This window comes from Sciurus vulgaris, assembly GCF_902686455.1.
Source record: "Sciurus vulgaris genome assembly, chromosome: 1".
Taxonomy (NCBI): Eukaryota; Metazoa; Chordata; class Mammalia; order Rodentia; family Sciuridae; genus Sciurus; species Sciurus vulgaris.
This window is the reverse complement of record NC_136461.1, coordinates 113,324,806-113,343,279: the sequence shown is the minus strand read 5'-3', so window position 1 is coordinate 113,343,279 and position 18,474 is coordinate 113,324,806. Positions and strand designations below refer to the sequence as shown.

The following is an 18,474-nucleotide window of genomic DNA, read 5'->3' as shown; positions in this document are numbered from 1 at the left end:
AACTGAATTTCAGAATTAGAGAACAGCTTATTCAGTAAGAGAGAGAGCTGTAATTCAAACTCAGGCCTTTAGATTCCTTGTCCAGCCTTTTCATTTATACCAGAGTGACTTCAGAGACCCTAGGATCATTCCTTAATCTTACAAATGTGGCCTAAGTGTTCTGGGAAGTAATTGCAGGTTAGGAGAGAAACTTAAGGATCTTCCCTTCCCTCCTCATCTTCAAGAAGTAAACTTCTAGCCCAGGACTTAGAAGAGTGCTCACCCTAGAGATTGGGTCAACAACTTCAGATGCAGATGGTTCTATTTCTAGAACTCATTTCTGTTTTAGTAACCAAATTAGACTTGGGAATCTTCAAAGACAAAACCATGACATTTTTTTAATCTTATATCCTCTGACTCTGGGTATTCAAAAAATAGTTGTTGAATTACTTAATGAATAAGTAAATGAACATAAATTTAAAACCATTAGAAATATTTTGAGGTTCCACACCTAAAAAAACAAACAAACAAAAAAAAAAAAAAAAAAAAACACGGACAAAGAATCAAACAATTCTTGGCGCAACAAGTTATTTAACATTGTCATGAATTTTTTTAAGTCATATAGAATCCAACCAGGACATTGACCCTACTCTGAAAATTTACTATTTCATTGAGTTCCATGAACATTCATTGGGTCTTTCTATGTGCAAGTTGCTACAAATAATAAAGATGAGTAAGACAGATCCAGAATCTCAAGGAACTCACATGCTAGCTGAGAAGATAACACCAACATTTATCCCTAAATCTATAGCATAATATTATAAATCCTTCTCTCCTACATGCACAAAATAAAATCATTTTCAAAATATTGTGGGAGTACAAAAGAAAGGAGGATAGAGGTCAGCAAAGCTTCATAAAGGAGGAACTTCACTGAAGAAGCCATAGAATTTCATCAGAAATTCTGAAATTAAAGATTTTCCCAAACTGAATGTTTGAGCCATAGCAGAGATGTAAAAGGATGGAGGATTTTTTGGTGATAATCGGTGGTCCCATTTGATTGAAACATAAGGACATGAAGGAAAATAGCAGATGACATCTTGACACCCTCTGAAACACAAACCTATCATTGTCACATGCTTGTTCCCTTCAGGCATTATAAACTGTGTCACGCTCTCACAACCCCTCTGTCGAGTTCAGCATCCATGTGAGTGGCCCACCCAAGCCCCCTGCCTCACAGCTTCCTAACCTTCTTCTGGACAACTCCACTAACTGAGACCAGGTTCATGTCCAGAGCCACACCTGGATTTTGGCACTATTTAATAAAAGTTCTACCTATAAAAAAAATTAAACTCACTGAAAGATTAGATTACACTAGTAACTTCTTGCACTGCCAGCTCTCTCCATCGCGTTCACTCCTTTCACACTTGTTCTGTGATCTGATGGAGACTTCCTGCTTATCCACCTTATTTCCCACACCCTTGATCCTTCCGTGTTCTACAATCAATGCCCTACCAGCTGACTTCCTTTCTTGCTTACCCAAACTCCTCCACCCTCTTGTCCTTTTGATTATACCCTTCTCTACACATCTAACCCTAAATTCATTCTACAGACTTCTCTCTTGGATCCGGTGGCTAGACATAAGCACATCTGAAAAAAAAACAAAAAAAAAACATACAGCTACGCAATCACACAGTCACATAGATTGTAATCACCACGAAATTATAGCTTCCTACCTAAACATTTACACCACTCAGTCATTCTGGGTCAACTCCCCTTTCCATTTGCCTCTAAAACCACAGAACCTCCTCAAATCCTTGCTTAATGCCTGTATTCAGAGATGTTCTCAACCCCCATTTCATGGCATCAGCAGGGGTGTGAGGAAGGATGCTTCTCAGCATCCCTCCTTGTTATGGTTTGGATATGATGTGTTTCCCAAAATCTCCTGTGTTAAGGCAGGAATATCCAGAGGTAAATGATTAGATTATGAGAGCTGTGACCTAATCAGTCCATCTTAGTTTGAATGGATTGACTGGGTGGTTACCATAGGCAAGTGGGGCATGGCAAGAAGAGATGGGTCACTGGGGGCATCTAATTGTCCCTTAACTCAGACTCAATAGGATTCATCTTAAACCATGATCTTGTCCTAAATCTCCTCCAAAAAAGTATTGTTCATCTTGTACTCCCCTCTTGGAGATGGTGGCACCACCCCACTGGATACCAAGAGTCCTAGCAGTGTCCCTTAACACCTCCTTCTTTCCAACCTTCCACATCCAAACAGCAGCCAAGTTGATTTTGCTTTCTAAGTACTTGGAAATTCCCTCCCCATCTCCACGGCCATCCCACCTTGATTATTGCAATGGTAGCCTACTACCTTGTCTGCCTCTAGTTTCTCTCCTCTCTAGTACATTTCCTACATTTCCATAACTAAAAAGGATCATGCCACTCTCTTGCTTAAAAATCTTCACTGGGGCTGGGGACACACCTCAGTGGTAAAGCACTTGCCTAACACGCATGAGGCCCTGGATTTGATCCCCAGTTTTAAAAAAAAAAAAAATCACCAGCTCTAGATACATATAACTCTTGGGTTCCACTCCAGATTTCCAAACATGGTTCTTAACAATCGAACCCTTGTCTCTCCAGACTCAGGTCACACAGCTTCTGCCTCACATTTACCATCATCTCAGCCCCCAAAGTCCAGTACTACTGAGCCACCTGCACATACTGAGAGCACACTATGTTTCACTCCTCCTTATTCTTGCACAAGCCATTATGTGAAACTTCCTCTGAAGACACTGCTAAGGCCCAAGCATTCTACACAAATTAGCTCTTAACCCTCACAATGACTATTCTCTCCATTTTACAGATGAGAAAAGAACAGATGAATAACCAGCTGACAAATAAGTTGTAGCACTAGGATGTGAACCTCCATCTGGTGCCAGGCTCTGTGGCCGTAAACACTGAATCATGCTGCCTGGCTTCAACTTGGTTCACCACAGTGCCAGTCCACCTGGTGATTTCTTATCCATCCTTCAATATCCAACTCAGGCATCACTTTCTCCATAACACTTTCCCTGCTGCCCCAGAGCTAACCACTCATTCCCTTCTCAGCATTGTCACTGTACCTTGGTCACAACCCTGTCATTACATTTGTCACGCTCTATTGTGTCCATTTAAGTATTTCCCTGGCCTATGGAAATTCCCCCATTTATTTCCGGAACAACCCCTTCACTCATCTGTACCTCATTTCTGTCTCTTGCTATCAATTTACCAATTCTCACTCATCCTCAGCTCCTTGCCTACACTAGCCCTTCAGTTTGACTCACTGTTTACCTACTTTACCAAATCTACCTTTGCCAGTTACCTTTCCTGAACTCTACCTCCTTTGAGAACGTGGTAACAAACCCTCTTCCAAATGGCTCTGGAGAGTGGCTACCACTCAGCCCTAACTGGAAGAGGTTGATCCCCCAACCTTGCTCTAAACAATGCACACTTATTTGGTTTCTCTCTTTTCTCTGGTTTCACTCAAGTCACTTCATAGATAAGGAGTTTTTGAATGACTAAATGTCTTATAAAAAATCAGGAAAACCAAACATCTGGGTTTAAGAAGAGCAAAAACATTAATTACATTGGACTGTGGCTCTTCATTCCCAGGGTTTCACCATTTACACAACTCAGCTAATACACAAGTAACCTGTTCTTTTACTTCCAGTTAGCAATTGGCCTATTTCCCCACTGGCTCTAGTTCATGTATTTCTTCCAAATCTCATAGATTCTACTTACTTGTGGTATCTTGGTGTCTACTTCATAATTTTGATTTGTCATCCTTTCATGGTTCTCTGTATGCAAATATTTACACAAAACTCTTCTGAATGCCTAATTCTCTATATGTTTCTAATTTCAGCTTCCCAAGAACAAAGAAATGGCCCCAGTCATTTCTTTTCATGTCATGTCATGAAACATCCACTACTAGCCATTCTACAGAGTGACAGTCTTTGAGTCCAGCATTAACTTCAGTTCAGTCAGCCATGACAATAAGCACAAGGTCAAATCATGCAAAACTTGGCCACCAGCAAGAAGCTATGAATGAGGCATTTTCCCTGAAAAGGACTATGGTATAAAAGGTCCCATGATTGAGGTATGGAATAATTTAGTGGTTCTTCAATAGTTTTGATCATAGATTTATCTGATAATCAGATAAAAACCATGGATCCTTCCCTGGGGGTTGGGTGATTCTATTAGTGAAAATTTTCCTATATAACTATTAAAGAATCCTAGCTGCCATCCACGTAACACCCTCCATTGCCCCTACATAGTTCTAAAATCTATCCACAGATCTCCTCAAAAGCAGGTACTATATCATACTACGGTCTATATTCACAGTGCCCAGCTCTGAATTTGGCACTTAGTAGGCTCTCAAAAATATTCATCAAATGGATAAATTGAAAATGGAATTAATCACTTAATTACAGTTAAAGATGTTTTTCAGAGCCACATGGAGAATAAGAAGTTAGACTTTGATAGAATGGTATTTGGGAAGCCATTTCGTTTTGTTTCTGTTGTGTTTTGATCTGAAATAGGCAGTTGATCAAGGCCGCAAGAAAGGAAAATGTGTTTTTAACAGTCAATAGAACAGACTGGAGGACAAGAGACCAGTTAGGAACTTGGAGGAAAGAGAGAATGAAAATCTACACTAGACAGTAAAAGTGGGAATAGAATAATAGAGAACAGAGCTTAGAAAAAGTGTAGAAATTAAACTGATATTAAACAAGCACTTGCTAGAATCGTGGTTATGAAAGAGATTTACAGTCAAAACCATGGTTCTAATGTTCTCAAGTAGAGGAAAGAAAGACTGGCAATACCATTAGCAGAGATGGAAAAGTCAGGAAAGAAACAGGTTTAAGGAAAACCAGTTTTTAAGTTTTTTCCTGAATTATTGAGTCTAAAGTACAGGTGGGGCTTTTAAACAAGTTTCTGAATAAGCAGCAGAAAATGTGGGTATGGAGTAGCTGCAAGTAGTGATGAAGGTTTGGCTTTATATGCTCAGGTAACTGTGAGAGCAGGTACCAGGAAGCACTTTACAAAATGTCTGATACTCCATTGTCTTTCATTCACATCGTCTCTGTAGTGTTTTTTTGTATTTTACCACTGAGCTACATCCCCAGACTTTTTTTTTTTTTTTGGCAGGGGACTCAGGACAGGATCACTAAATTGCCAGGCTGGCCTTGGACTTGCAATCCTCCTGCCTCAGCCTCCTGAGTAGCTGGGATTACAGGCCTGAACTACTATGCCTGGCTACTCTGCAGTTTTTGAAGCCCTCTCAAAGCCATCATTTTATTTGACAGTTGAAACCATCATATGAAATTGAAAGTCAACATGACACATTACTGATAGGGAAGTGGAAGCTCAGAGTGGTGAGAAGTCTTGTCAAAAATATTGCAATGAAGTGATAGGCCCAAAATTAGACCCCTGAGCTTCTAATTTTTAATATAACTTCCAATTCCACTGAAACTGCACACAGATAAATGCCTAACCAGCGAGGGTCAATTTTTAATTGCAGTAGTTCAGTTTTGGTTTTTGTTTGTTTGTTTTTCCCTATTTAACTGTTGTCAGTTTATAGTTTGAAAGAATGATGGCAATAATCCATTGGCAATCCATTTGGTACTAACTCACCACTGTTTATCAATTATCTTCAGTGCGGACAAATAGCCCTGGCTCCCAGGGAACCAACTTCTCTACAATCATGACCTACACTCAGTCTTAATATTCTTGTTTGTTTGTTTGTTTGTTTGTTTGTTTACTGGGGATTGAACCCAGGGCCTCATGCATATTGGGCACTGAGCTACACTCCAGTTCTTACTTGCTTTTAAAAAGAACTTTTCTGCCTATCTAACCTGAATGTGCTGAGTGAGTTCATATATGGAAAAGACCCACGGACTTGGGCAAACTTTCCAGGATTGAAGATCGCTGTGCAAAACTTTTAATTCTAAAACCCGAAAATCTTAAAGGTTCACGGGACAAATGGAGAGAGTGAGGGACTGCGTAAGTCTCAGAGAGGACAATAGGTGTGAGCTTAAAGGCTTTACAGCGGAGCTGTGTTTAGCTAAGGAGGCCGGGCTGACAGGCCCAGACTTGCGGGCGGGGAGCGGCGGGGCGGGGCGTCTGAGTCAGGTTTGGGCAACCCGGTGGGCAGGGCGTGGGAGGCGGCGGGGACTAGCAGGAGCCCAGCGCCCAGCGCACCGCACTCAGGCACCGCTCCTAGCCGCAGCCGCAGTTCCTCGCTCCACTCCAACTTGGTAAGCCTTTTAAATTTTTTCCTTCCTCTTAAATGAAAAGGAAAAAGAAAAGCACTCTTTGCACCAGGCTTTCTCTTTGATTTATGTGCAGACGTGGCAGAAAACAGATCAGGAAGAATAAATGATGTGGGAGGCAATTAGGGAAAAGAAGGAGCCTTAAAATTATACCTGTAATAACAGCCGACGGGTAAGAACCGGGGGTTCTTTTGTTTTCCCAGTCAAGATAAGGTCTAGGGCTGGGGAAGGGGACCGCGCGAGGCCGGCCGCCCGCCGCTGGCCGCACTTGAGCTCCGGAGCCTCGCGGCAGGGGTGTGGCCACCTCGGTTCCCGGCCGCGCGTCCGCTGCTTCTGCCCCGAGTGGAGCGAATGGCCGAGATTTCACTTTTTGACCTTGTTGGACACCCCTCGCGCCTCCGCCGCCACGGGCCTCCCGGGTGACCAGGGGAAGTCCGGAAGAAAAGTTAAAGCAAAGGCGGCTGGGATCCTGGGTGGCGTCACTAGGTATTTCTGAAGACCAGAAAAAAGGAACATTTTGAAACTTAGTCGCCTGAGTCCAGGGGGAAATCAGAGTTTCAGTAAGCAATGGCAAATGACCAAGACCCAAAGAGACTGAAACTAAATCCTGTCGCAGCCAGGGGAACCACAGCCAAGGATGGGAGAAGCCGCGTCCCAACCCAGCCCCCCCCCCCCCCCCCCCCCCCCCCCCCCCCCCGGCCCCGGCTTTTCCTTTTGTCCCCCATCGTTTTAGGCACTCACACCATCACCTGTTTTTCTGCCCTCGGTCCCTTCCATTCTCCACGTTGAACCCTTTCTGCGTTTTCATCAGTTCGACTCCAAGATCTTCCTCTTCCTTTGTCTCTCAAGTGTAGGAAGTTAGCAAACTTCCGCCATGGTGCTGCCCACAAGAATGAATTTTACATTTTCAAACCGTTGAAAGACAATCAAAAGAATAGTAACTCCGGGTGCGGTGGTGGAGGCCTGTAATCCCAGATATTTAGCTAGACCGTCAGCAATTTAGGGAGACCCTGCTTCAAAATAAAATAAGAAGGGCTAGGGGTGTAGCCCAGTGGTAAAGCTCTCCTGGGTTCAAGCCCCAGTACCAAAAAGACAAAGAAGAATGTGACGTGTGAAATGTATATGAAAATCAAATTTAAGCGTCCATAAATGAAGTTGTACTGGAACGGCCACACCCATTATGTATTGTCTGTAGTTGTTACCGGCGGCAACAGCAGAGTGACAGAGACCATGTGGACGAGAAGAGTCTAAATATTTACCAACTGACCCTTTACAAAAAAAGAGAGAAAGAGAGATTTCCAACCTCTGCCTTTCTGTGTCAATCAATACTCCCTCCTACTTACCCTTTCCCGCTTCTCCTTTCCATGCAAAAGGTGAATCACACTGTAACCGAAGTGGAATGACTATCCCGGGGAAGGTAGATGAGACGACGAATCTCTGAGGGAGTGGAAGAAGTGTTTTGGTTAAGAATGAGAGCTAATAATTGAGTCCTTTTTATATATAGTGTTACTTCTCTTAATATATATTTTTTTAATTTTAATTTTAATTTTTTATATTTTGCTTTCCTCAGATGTTGAGTGCATAGTGTGTGCATTTTTAAAATTCTTTCACAGTATCTGTTCATCATATTGTTTTCTCCTTGCTGTCATAGTCTCCACCAAGTAAAACTGCAGGTACAGTGACACATTCAGAGAGCTGATTCTCCTCTTCTTCAGCCTCTGACCACCTCGAGCAAAGCTTTCCCATCTCTGGGCCTCCTCAGGATCGGTCTCCAAACTCCCTTGAGCTCCACAAATTGCACAATTCCATTTCTGAAACTTGATAAGTGTGTTTTGCTTGCTTTGGAGAATTACCTCTGGAGCAGGAAATGCAAAGAGGTATTTGTTTTCTCCTGTAGCTGACGGCAACAGTTGTCAAGAGAAAAAAAAAAAAAAAAAGTTGAAATTACTATCAACACTAATGTTCAGGAGGGAAAAAATGTAAAACAGAAAGTCACTTTGAAACTGGAAAATCAAAGTAATCTGAATTCTGCAAGGAAAGGGATAGGGGAAGCACCTATAGGTATAGAAGAGGTACAAAGACAGGATCCTCAGCCAAGAAACTGCTCCCTTCTTTCTGGTCCCCCACTACCCCAGCCAACTCTTTGTGTCATCTGATATACTAGGAAGATGGTGAGATTTTAGTTCTGATAAGACGAGTGTGTTGTGCAAACACATCTGTTTCTAAGCTGTGGTATTTTGTTTTCCTCCAAACACTGAACCTACCAAGACTGTTCTTAAATAAAATTCCCTGTTTGGGGCCTTTTAGCTAGTCTGGTCAACTGCCTAGGGAGACAGGATGGAGAATAGCCACTGTGCATCTAAGGTCTCAGGCTAGTTCGTAGCCCATGTTAATTACAGGACCTGAAAGACTTCAGCTCTGGGCTCCAGGAAGTCCATCCTAAAGACAAACTAAAGGCTAAATGCTAAGTGGCAACCATCACCATCAAACACAAATATTGCTAATGCCAAAAGATAAAGCCTTTAAGGGAGGGTGTGGCCCTGCCAGTTCCCAGAGAGCCTTGCAGTTTCTTCTCTAATCCACCAGGGACAGCACAGCAGCTCTTCACTTCAGGTCCCTAGGTCCCAGCTGGAATGAGCCTACTCAGACCAAAAGAATTTCCTTGAAGAATTCTGTTGTGAGGAAAGTAGAGTCCAGCACAAGATTTGAACTTCCTGCTCTTCCTGGTATATCCACAGCCTTGGTTCAGCTCTGTAATGAGAAGTCCCACCCACCATTCCTGTGGGAATTAGTGGCACCTTGGAAGTAGAAGGTGCAAAGCCAAGTTCTACAGATAGGGACCAGGAGGCCCAGATTTTAGGGGTGGGTCTGCCAAGCTTGTTCTTTTCTCATGCCTCAGTTTCCTCACATGTAAAATTAATGATTCCTCTCAAATTTTAAATTCATTTTTGAACATCTAGAATGTTCTTATCTCCTACCCCATACACAATTACAGCTATGCTGTTAGTTTTGTTTTGTTTTTCAAGAAAATTCATGAATCCCAAGAATTTGGTATTAACTTTCAAAAGAACTAGCATTTCATTCATCACAGTAGTCTACACAGTCTTAGAAAATTGTAAACTAATCTCTAGGCAATGCTTGGTATACATGGGGATTTGTGGCTATATAGCTATACATCTATTTACTCACATTTTCTAAAAATATCAGTAAACCCTCATCTAGGCAGTCTACTGCTTCCAAACATACCCTCAAAGCGCATATATATCCTTACTATATCTCACCTGGAATAAACACATGAGGAGGAATAAGAAGGAAACTCACAGAGTATGAATTTCTATGGCTCTCTTGACTCGCTTGGACCCCTGAAAAATGACCCAGTATTTTAGGAAGTTGCTCTCAATCAAAATGAGGAGATGAGATTCTCCAGTGTATTCTTCACTGACCAGCCCTTGACATTTTGCCTGCATCTAAACCTTTCATTTTTTTTTCTTCAAAGGCAAAAAATGTCCCACCCTACAGAGACTGAGCGGTGCATCGAGTCCCTGATTGCTGTTTTCCAGAAGTATGCTGGAAAGGATGGAAACAGCTGCACTCTCTCCAAGAGGGAGTTCCTAAGCTTCATGAATACAGAACTGGCAGCCTTCACAAAGGTACTGGTCCCAGCCCCCACACCCGAATCTGACCACAACGTGAAATAAGACCCAGAGAGAATGGCCAGGAATGAAGGACCAGCTGGCTCCCCACATTTGTGCCTCCTTCTCACTCACTCCAATCTGGTTGATCCATGCAGCAGCCCATACTGAGCCCCTGGACCTCAGGGTGAACTCTGCTGACTGTTAAAGAGCCTTTTCTTTGAAGTAAGGCGTGTTTTAAGGATCCAAGTATGCAAACTGCATGAAATAGGGAATGGTGATTTGTTTTTTGAAATCACCTCATGTTTACATGTGATACATATTAGAATTGCATGCAACACTTCAAAGAAATATTCCACTGATTTTACAAAGTCAATCACCCTACTTTCACAGAAAGAACCCTGGACCAGGAATGGGAAAGCCTGTGTTCAAGCCCAGATTTGCCCTGAGCCATGTCTCTTCACCTCTTTGAATCTGTTTCTGCATGTGGAAAATGGGAATATTAATAACCCCTTTTCTGTTCCTGATATTCCAGTGAGAATAAAGTGTGGTGGCATATTTGAAAGCACCTCCAGAAGTGCAATATAAAGATCTTATTATTATCTTTACAGAACCAGAAGGATCCTGGTGTCCTCGATCGCATGATGAAGAAGCTAGACCTCAACAGTGACGGACAACTAGATTTCCAAGAATTTCTTAATCTTATTGGTGGCTTAGCCGTGGCTTGCCATGAGTCCTTCTTGAAATCTCCCCATTACCAGAAGCGTATCTGAGGCCCCCACGGGCCTAGCCTCAAAACCTCTTTCTTCCCTTCAGTCACCCAGTCATTCCAGCCCACACATACCCTGAACCCAATACATCCACCACACTAGGCAGCCCATTGCCGCTGCTGGAAATAAAACAATCTTTTTTTTTTAAACACACACTTGAGAGTCCATAAATTTGTGCAAGAGAGGGTGGAGTGTGGGAAGAAGAGTGGCTTAGATAAATGTAAGCCATTACTGAAAGCACCCTAGGACACTATAAAGAAGCTTCTTAGGTGTATGCATAATCATGACTAATGATTACAAGCAGAATGGTCTCAAACTGCTGGAGAGATGTCATTGATTGTCATCATTTACTCATTATGTATGTTTCTACCCCTGCCACAGGCACTGTCATAGACCCTAAGGATACATTCTTCAAGACAGATGAGTTCCTGTCTTCAATGAGCTTACTTTCTTGAGAGGGAGGAAAATAAAGAATGAATAAACAAGCCAATAAATAAAGGACTGTGTAATAAATCCTGGGAAGAAAGACTACAATTATGACAGATGTGTTGCAGGGGTTTAGGGAGAAGACTATTCTGAGGAGATGACATTTGTGCTGAGATCTGAAGGACAGAGGGAGCAAACATGGAAAGGAGGAAGAGGGCACTTTAGGTCCCTGCAGACACAGAGGTCCTTGGGTGAGAAGGAGCTGGGATGTGGAGCAAGAAAGGCGGCTATTCTCATCAATATCTTCCTGCTTGGTCATGGGTTTCCTTGCTTATGTTGTTTAAGCTAGTGTCAACACTAGTTTTAATTTTCTAAACCCTCTGAAAAAGCAGCAGGGAGAGAACCTCAAAAGGTGAGAAGGCTGACCCAGGTTCAGATAACAGGTTGGAAAGGGAGGCAGGGGTTTCCGGAGAGTACAACTGAGGTAGGTGGACTCCAGGGAGAGAGGAAAAGAAGCCCAGATCTATGAGCACGACCAGCCCTGCTTGTTTCTACACAAAACCTCCAGCACATGCTTGTATCAGATCAACTAGAACAAAAACATAATAAATTTAAATATCACCAGATTCAAAACCTACAAGATGTGCCCACAGCTGATTTATGGCTAGCCTGCCTAACCAAGAAGAACATTCAGAACCCCAATATCAAATGATTGACATGGGACTTGATTTTCAAAAAACTTGCCTGGGAACCTGCACATTTCTTCCCAGGAAAATCTCATACAGGGTCAGAGAGCTCAACCCTGGGTGAGTCACTCATCTTCTCTGAGAGGCAGGGGGTATCTGCACCCTGCCTTTGAGGCGTGTGTACCTTGGCTTTGCTGCCCTATAATAAATCTTTGCTTGTGTCTTGCTTTCCACACATCTTGAAATTCTTTCCAGCAGTTTAAGTCAAGAACCCACCCGGCTGAGAGTTGAAGTCCCACTCTTCAGCTTCCTTGGAGGGACATCATCAGACTTCTGTCTGGTAACAGGATCATCCCTAAGAAGTACAGGGGAAAAACAATGTGTTTCCAGAGATCCTCTGATCCTTTATCCATCTGTGAGTTTTAACTAATTAAGGAAAATCTCTCTGGATCATGGTTTATTCCTGTGTAAATTAAGTAGAATGGTTCAGACCATTTCTGAGGTGGCTTGGGGCTCTGATATTCTAAAATGAAGGCCCAGCGTCTCAGACTAGCAAGTCCCAAATTTTTCAAGTAAAATCATTACTTTCTTTTAAATAATCTGAGTTCCTTAATGTGTTGGCAGTACAAGGGGAGGGAGGATCTGTGTTCACTAAGTCTCCATATTCCCTTGAGGGGTATACCCTGTATGGAAAAAATCGTCATCCCAAAGAACACTGTGGCAGGGAAGAGATGAAAAAATATCAGGCAACTTAGGTCATACTCATCTATCTGCTATTCTGCCAAGAAATCACTGGTCCTGGCCTTAAGACACCAGGACTCAAGGGAACTAACCCAAATCTCTGCTTGCTTGGTGCTCTCAAATTGTGATAAATAAGATCCAATTGGCACCAGGCTTGTGACTCAAGATTCAAAGAGCGAACCCCCGTGGGGTGCCTCCTGTGGGTACTGTGAGCTGTAGAGAGACGCAGGAGGAAGGGCTGTCTGGAGGGGGAGGCAATGAGCTCTGTGGAAGTACATTATGTTGGAGGTGCCACGGGGAGGCCCAGTTGGTAATGCCCAGTGGGCATGCACAATTTGAGTCTGGAGAGAAAGATCCAGCTTGAGAAGCACAAAGAGATCCCCTACACCTGGGGGAGGGACAGCGAAGGACAGCCTCAAGAGGTTGGGGACTCAGCCACAGAGTTGACGGAGCTAAAGGAGAAGAGAACATGACTAAGAAGGCAGGGCTAGGGAACCACACCAAACACTCAAGGTCCTGTAAATGCTGATGCTCCTTGGGCCCCCACGCAAAGCCTCCTTCTCACTCCTCAGGCTCTTCCTCATGACTGTGGCCTCTTCTGTGTCTCCATGTACCACAGAGGCCAATGGCCACTCACATATATCTCCTCAACCCGGTTCTAGCTCCCAAGCTTCAAAGCTTTCTCCTAGACTTCTCCACATAAAATGATAAAGGTATCTTTTGTTTTCATATATTTATTTATTGAACAAATAGTCACTGATAATAGTCCTGTATATCAGGCATAGGGTAAAGAGGATTTTCATCCTGAAGAAGCTTGCATTCTTGAGTTCATTACATCCCTATATGAACTCTCCATCTTCCCAGGTGCCTTCCACCACTGAGCCCCATCTCAGAAAATGCCACCTCTATCCACCTAGGTGCCCCTCCCGGGGACATGCAATCATCAGCTTTGACACCTCTTTTTCCCTCATGCCTCACTCCAGTCAAATCCCCAAGTCCAATTCTCCACCTAAATAGCCCCTGAATCCCTCCCCAGTCCTCCCCTTCCCAGGCCACCACCAGTGTTCATCTGGTCAAGGTAGCAGCTTCCTAACTAGCCTCCTCCCCTGGCTTTTCCCCTGTCCAGTCCTTTCCCTTCCTCCCGCCTGGATGCTCTCCAGATGCAAGCCCTTCAGTGGACTCCCAGTGCTCTTGGGCATGTACAGCCAGACACAGCCCCCACACCCCAGCCTTGGCTCACACCTCTTCTTACCTCTCCTTTCTGTCCCCTTCCACACACACCCTCTAAATCCCAGCCATACTGAACTTGTTTAGTTCCCTCCCTCCTGACCTGAGCCCTCTGCCTAGAAGAGGGCTTACCTTCCTCACCACTAACCCTTCACGTCCCAGCCTTGATGGTCTTTTCTCCAGGACATTTTGCTAAACTCCTTAATTGGGAAGAGACACTCCTGCCACATGTGATCATGCCATGGACCTCCCACACTTTCTTGGGGCAAAGTGTATGTTGGTCTTGTTTACTGTCATAGCCTCAACTCCTGAAAGAGTGTCTGGACATCATAGAGACCTGATTATTCACAGAGTGATAGAATGGTCAGGAAATAAAGTTGTTGGGCCAGTGTCCAGTGAAGGAGATGTTTCAGTAGAAAGGCAAGAGAAAGTGTAAGAATGCCAGCATTTAGGACTGGGCGATGTAAAGGATACAGAAGTTTTGGGTGTAGACACATTTTAAGAGACAATAATTTTAACCAAAGAGAAATATCTGAGGGCACAACTTGAAAGTCTTTTGTTTTGTTTTACTTCTTTTGTTGGAGAGACTTGAGATGGTAAACTTAAGAAGATTAAAAATGTTTGAAATCCCAGAAAGCAATATGGAGATTCCTCAGAAAACTTGGAACAGAACCACCATTAGACCCAGTTATCCCACTTCTCGGTTTATACCCAAAGAACTTAAAATCAGCACACTACGATAATGCAGTCACATCAATGTTTATAGCTGCTCAATTCACAATAGCTGGATTGTGGAACCAATCTAGATGCCCTTCAATAGATGAATGGATAAAGAAAATGTGCTATATATATACAATGGAATATTACTCAGTCATAAAGAAGAATAAAATTATGGCATTTGCAGGTAAATGGATGGAGTTGGAGAATATCATGCTAAGTGAAATAAACCAATCTCCAAAAATCAAAGACCAAATTTTTCTCTGATAAATGGATGATGATACATAATGGGCGGGTGGCGGGACCGGGGGAAAGAACAGAGGAACTTTGGATTGTATAGGGGAAATGTATAGGCGGGAGCAGGTGGGGGAAGTAAAGACAGTGGACTGAGATAGACATCATTACCCTATGTACACGTATGATTACACAAATGGTGTGAAACTACATTGTGTACAACCATAGAAATGAAAAGTCGTACCCCATTTGTATACAATGAATCAAAATGCAGTCTGTAAAATAAAAATAGATGTTTGAAATCACCATTATGTGGATTATTAGGGAATCAGCTAGAATGTATTTTAAAAAATGCAACAATATACTTGATATTTATTGCTGAGTATGACCACAACTTAATGACTTAAAGCAAGGCAATTTATGACTTCACAGTTTCCTGCATGGAGAGTCTGGACATGGCTTAATTGAATCTTCTGCTTCAGGGTCTCCTACAAGATCAAAGTGTCACCCAGGGCTGGTGTCTCTGAGGCTTGACTAGGGAAGAATTGCTCCCAGGTTCACAGGGTTGTTGGCAAGATCCAATTCCTCGAGGGCCGTCAACCTGGAGACTTCAGCCTTTACCTGGCTGGTGCTCAGAGGCCGCCTCAGTGCCTTGCCATGCCAGCCTTTCCAGGCTTGCTTCATTCCAGTGTGAGAGCTGGGAGGGTAACAGAGAGTCTGCAAGCAAGAATCATAGACACGATCCTACGGAACCAAGGCATGAAAGTGACAAACCATCACCTTTGCTATATTGAACAGTTAGAAGCCAAGTTATAGCTCTAACACAAGAGTGTGAATAGGAAGATATGGAGACAAATGGGGAACTTCTTAACATTTACCCTCCACAAGCTGTATGGCGAGAATCACAGAAAGTAAGGACAGTTCTGAGAAGGGGATTGCTGACATCATTATTAGAATTGGAACCCATTACAGGGATACTCTCCCTATTCCACATCCTACATACCCGCTTCCCATCACTTCACTAACTTTAAAAAGGGTACGCTACCTTCCTGCCTTTATTTCCTACTTTACCTTTTTAAAAATTTGCCCACCAAATTATTTTGACGCAAGTGATCTATAGACCATATTTGGGAAATTCTTCTCTATTTATTTTTCCCTGGATAACCTCCAAACTCATGGCTTTGATCTGTGACCTGCTGACTTAGAATTCTCTCCCCCCAGCTCAAATCTCTCTCTAGAATTCCCAGCTCATTATTTAACCTAACATCTCTACCAGGCAGTCCCACAGTTAGGATTATTCTTATTGATGGAAAATTCAATTCAAATTGCTTTAAGCCAAAGCAGGAATTTATTGACTCGTGTTACTGGACAATAAGGGTGGCTTTAGCTGCAGCAGAGCTTCAGGAGCTGGCCCCTTTCTCTAAATTCCTTGGCTCTACTTCAGTGTTGACTCCATTCTCAGATCCCTTCCTGTAGTACTGAAGTGTCTAGTAGCATTTCTAGGGCTATAGTCTCTCAGACTCTAATCCACTGGGAAAGGGGAATAAAATAACACCTACATCCTAGCATTTTCAGCAAAGGTACTGAGAGTTCCTCTATTTGAACCAAATTGTATTATGTGACTACCCCCAGGCCAATCACTGTGTCCAAAGGAATGCAGTACACTGATTAACTCAGGCTAACATGTCCTTTATTCTCAGGGCTTGGGTAACCCCAACTACGAGAACCAAGAGGTAAGAAGAGCAGATCATGAATTGTTTTAGAAAGAAGAGGTAATGGATGCTGCAAAAACAAGGGGCAAGCACACAGAAGAGACACACACCTCTAATACAACCCACATGTCTAAACTCTACATATTTCTCTCAGAAACCAGCTTCTTGCTTCATGCCTGATTTCAGTGAATTTCATCATCCTCAACCTGATCTATCCAAAGCAAGAACCTGGAAATTATCCTAGATTTCCCTTCCTCCCCACAATATCCAAACATGGATAATTTCTTGAGCCTTCACCTCTTGAATCTCCTCATTTCCACCCTCAATGCCTTATTTCAGAATCTTAACTGACCACTTAACCATCTCTCCGTTCCTTCTATTTTTAAAAATATGCTGTTGGGCACAGTGGTGTACACCTGTAATCCCTGCAACCCGAGAGAATGAGGCAAGAGGACAGCAGGTTCAAAGCTAGCCCTGGCAACTTAGCAAGACCCTCTCTTAAAATTTTAACATAAATTTTTTTTAAAAAAGGCTGCAGATGTGACTCCATGGTAGAACACTAGGTCCAGTCCCCAGTACTAGAAAAAAAACAAAAACAAAACAAAGAACCACAGTCATCCAAGGCAAAAGTATAACTCTAGTAACCCATATATTTGTGTGCCATTCCCCAATGGAACTATGTGTTCCAACAGAATATTCGTTATTGGTCCCAAACCTGTTTAAATCAGTTGTACTTATTCTTAAGACATGTAATTTAAATATTCCAAAATTTAATAGCAAATGAGTACAGAGAGTTGTTGTCTTTATGAAAGCTAAACTGAATTCTTTTCAAATACTTGATTAAATAAAGTCGCTAAAGAGGCGTGCAGTTGACATAGGTATGACCGAAGCAACTGAACACTGAAAAAAACAACTCATAGAATGGTGAGTTCAGAGCCAGCCTCAGCAAAAGTGAGATGCTAAGCAACTCAGTGAGATCCTGTCTCTAAATAAAATACAAAATAGGGCTGGGGTTGTGGCTCAGTGATAGAGTGCCCCTGAGTTCAATCCCAGTACCCACCCCCCAAAAATCTAGAAGTGACTTTCACTCAGATTACTTTCCAAGTGTCTCTAAATTCTCCACTTATTAAAAGGGAACTGAAAATAACTACAAGTGTGATTTGTGCAAGAAAGGTAATATAGCAAATTTTGGTAAATGTACATGTTTTAACTTGAGGTAACTATTTCAAATATTATAATTTTTATGAATACCCATTTTAATCAATTTTCGTAAAATTAACCAAACCAACTCCTGATTCCCTCCCTTCAGAAAAGAGGGCCTCTACCATTTTGCAAGAAGTTCTTACTCTTCTCACTGTCCCCAGCTTGACCTCTTCCATTCCTTTCTCCACCCTGTGACTAAAGAGCAGGCTCTTTCTGCAGTTCCTCCTAACATGCAGAATGGAGCCCACATTCCTGGGGGCCCTCAAGAGCCTTTGTGGTGTACTTCCTGCCCACTTCTCCTGCCTCACTTTTTGCGCTCACCAGAACAGCTTCTTCTCTCTATCTGAATTGTTTGTTTCCTGTTGCCAATAGCACTATAACACAGACAGGGTGAGTGATAAAGGAAGGAGATTTATTTTGGCTCATGATTCTGATTCAAGATCTAGGAGTCACATCTGGTGATGGCCTTCTTGTTGGCAGAGTCCCTAGGTAGCACAGAGCATCCCAAGGCAAGAGACAGGGAGGATGTGTGTACTGGCGTGTGTGTGTGTGTGTGTGTGTGTGTGTGTGTGTGTGTGTGTGTGTTTTCTGGACTCTCCTCTTATAAAAACACCAGGGATTTAATCATGGGGGTTCCACCCTGGTGACATTATCTAATCCTAATCATAAACCCCAAAGACTGCACCTCTAAACACCACAGTTGGATTAATTTCCACCCTCTTAATACCTCACAACAGGAATCAAATGTCAACACGTGAAATCCTGAGGGATGCACTCAAACCGTATTCAAACCACAGGCCCAGCCTCAAACTCATGTTGCAGTGCCGTGCCTCTGTGCC

General features: G+C 42.9%; 2 protein-coding genes across 4 annotated transcripts in view; one reads left to right on the top strand and one right to left on the bottom strand.

Annotated features, from left to right (window-relative positions):
- LOC306664204 (uncharacterized protein) overlaps positions 1-18,474 on the bottom strand; it is an 86,410-nt gene that overhangs the window by 35,533 nt on the left and 32,403 nt on the right. The window contains exons 3-4 of one of the 3 annotated variants that reach the window (XR_013764673.1): positions 7,031-7,167; positions 6,441-6,779 (exon numbers count right to left, since the gene is read on the bottom strand). Coding sequence is in view for 2 of the 3 variants with exons in the window: in XM_079145019.1 (XP_079001145.1) it covers positions 6,651-6,779; positions 7,037-7,167 (260 nt within the window). In the remaining variant the exon portion in view is untranslated. Of the gene's footprint in view, positions 1-6,284; positions 6,780-7,028; positions 7,168-18,474 lie in introns of those variants that run through there. The other 2 variants (XM_079145019.1, XM_079145018.1) reach the window with 2 other exon arrangements.
- LOC306664218 (protein S100-A11-like) lies at positions 5,983-10,844 on the top strand. The gene is made up of 3 exons (XM_079145036.1): positions 5,983-6,272; positions 9,784-9,937; positions 10,531-10,844. Exons 1-3 carry the CDS (start codon positions 5,998-6,000, stop codon positions 10,690-10,692), a joined length of 591 nt encoding a protein of 196 aa, XP_079001162.1. The 5' UTR covers positions 5,983-5,997; the 3' UTR covers positions 10,693-10,844.

Coding starts and splice junctions, on each gene's coding strand:
- LOC306664218 (XM_079145036.1), top strand. CDS start 5,998: ATGGAGAGAGTGAGGGACTGCGTAAGTCTCAGAGAGGACAATAGGTGT. Junction 6,273..9,783: donor CCTCGCTCCACTCCAACTTG/GTAAGCCTTTTA, acceptor TTTTCTTCAAAG/GCAAAAAATGTCCCACCCTA. Junction 9,938..10,530: donor AACTGGCAGCCTTCACAAAG/GTACTGGTCCCA, acceptor TTATCTTTACAG/AACCAGAAGGATCCTGGTGT.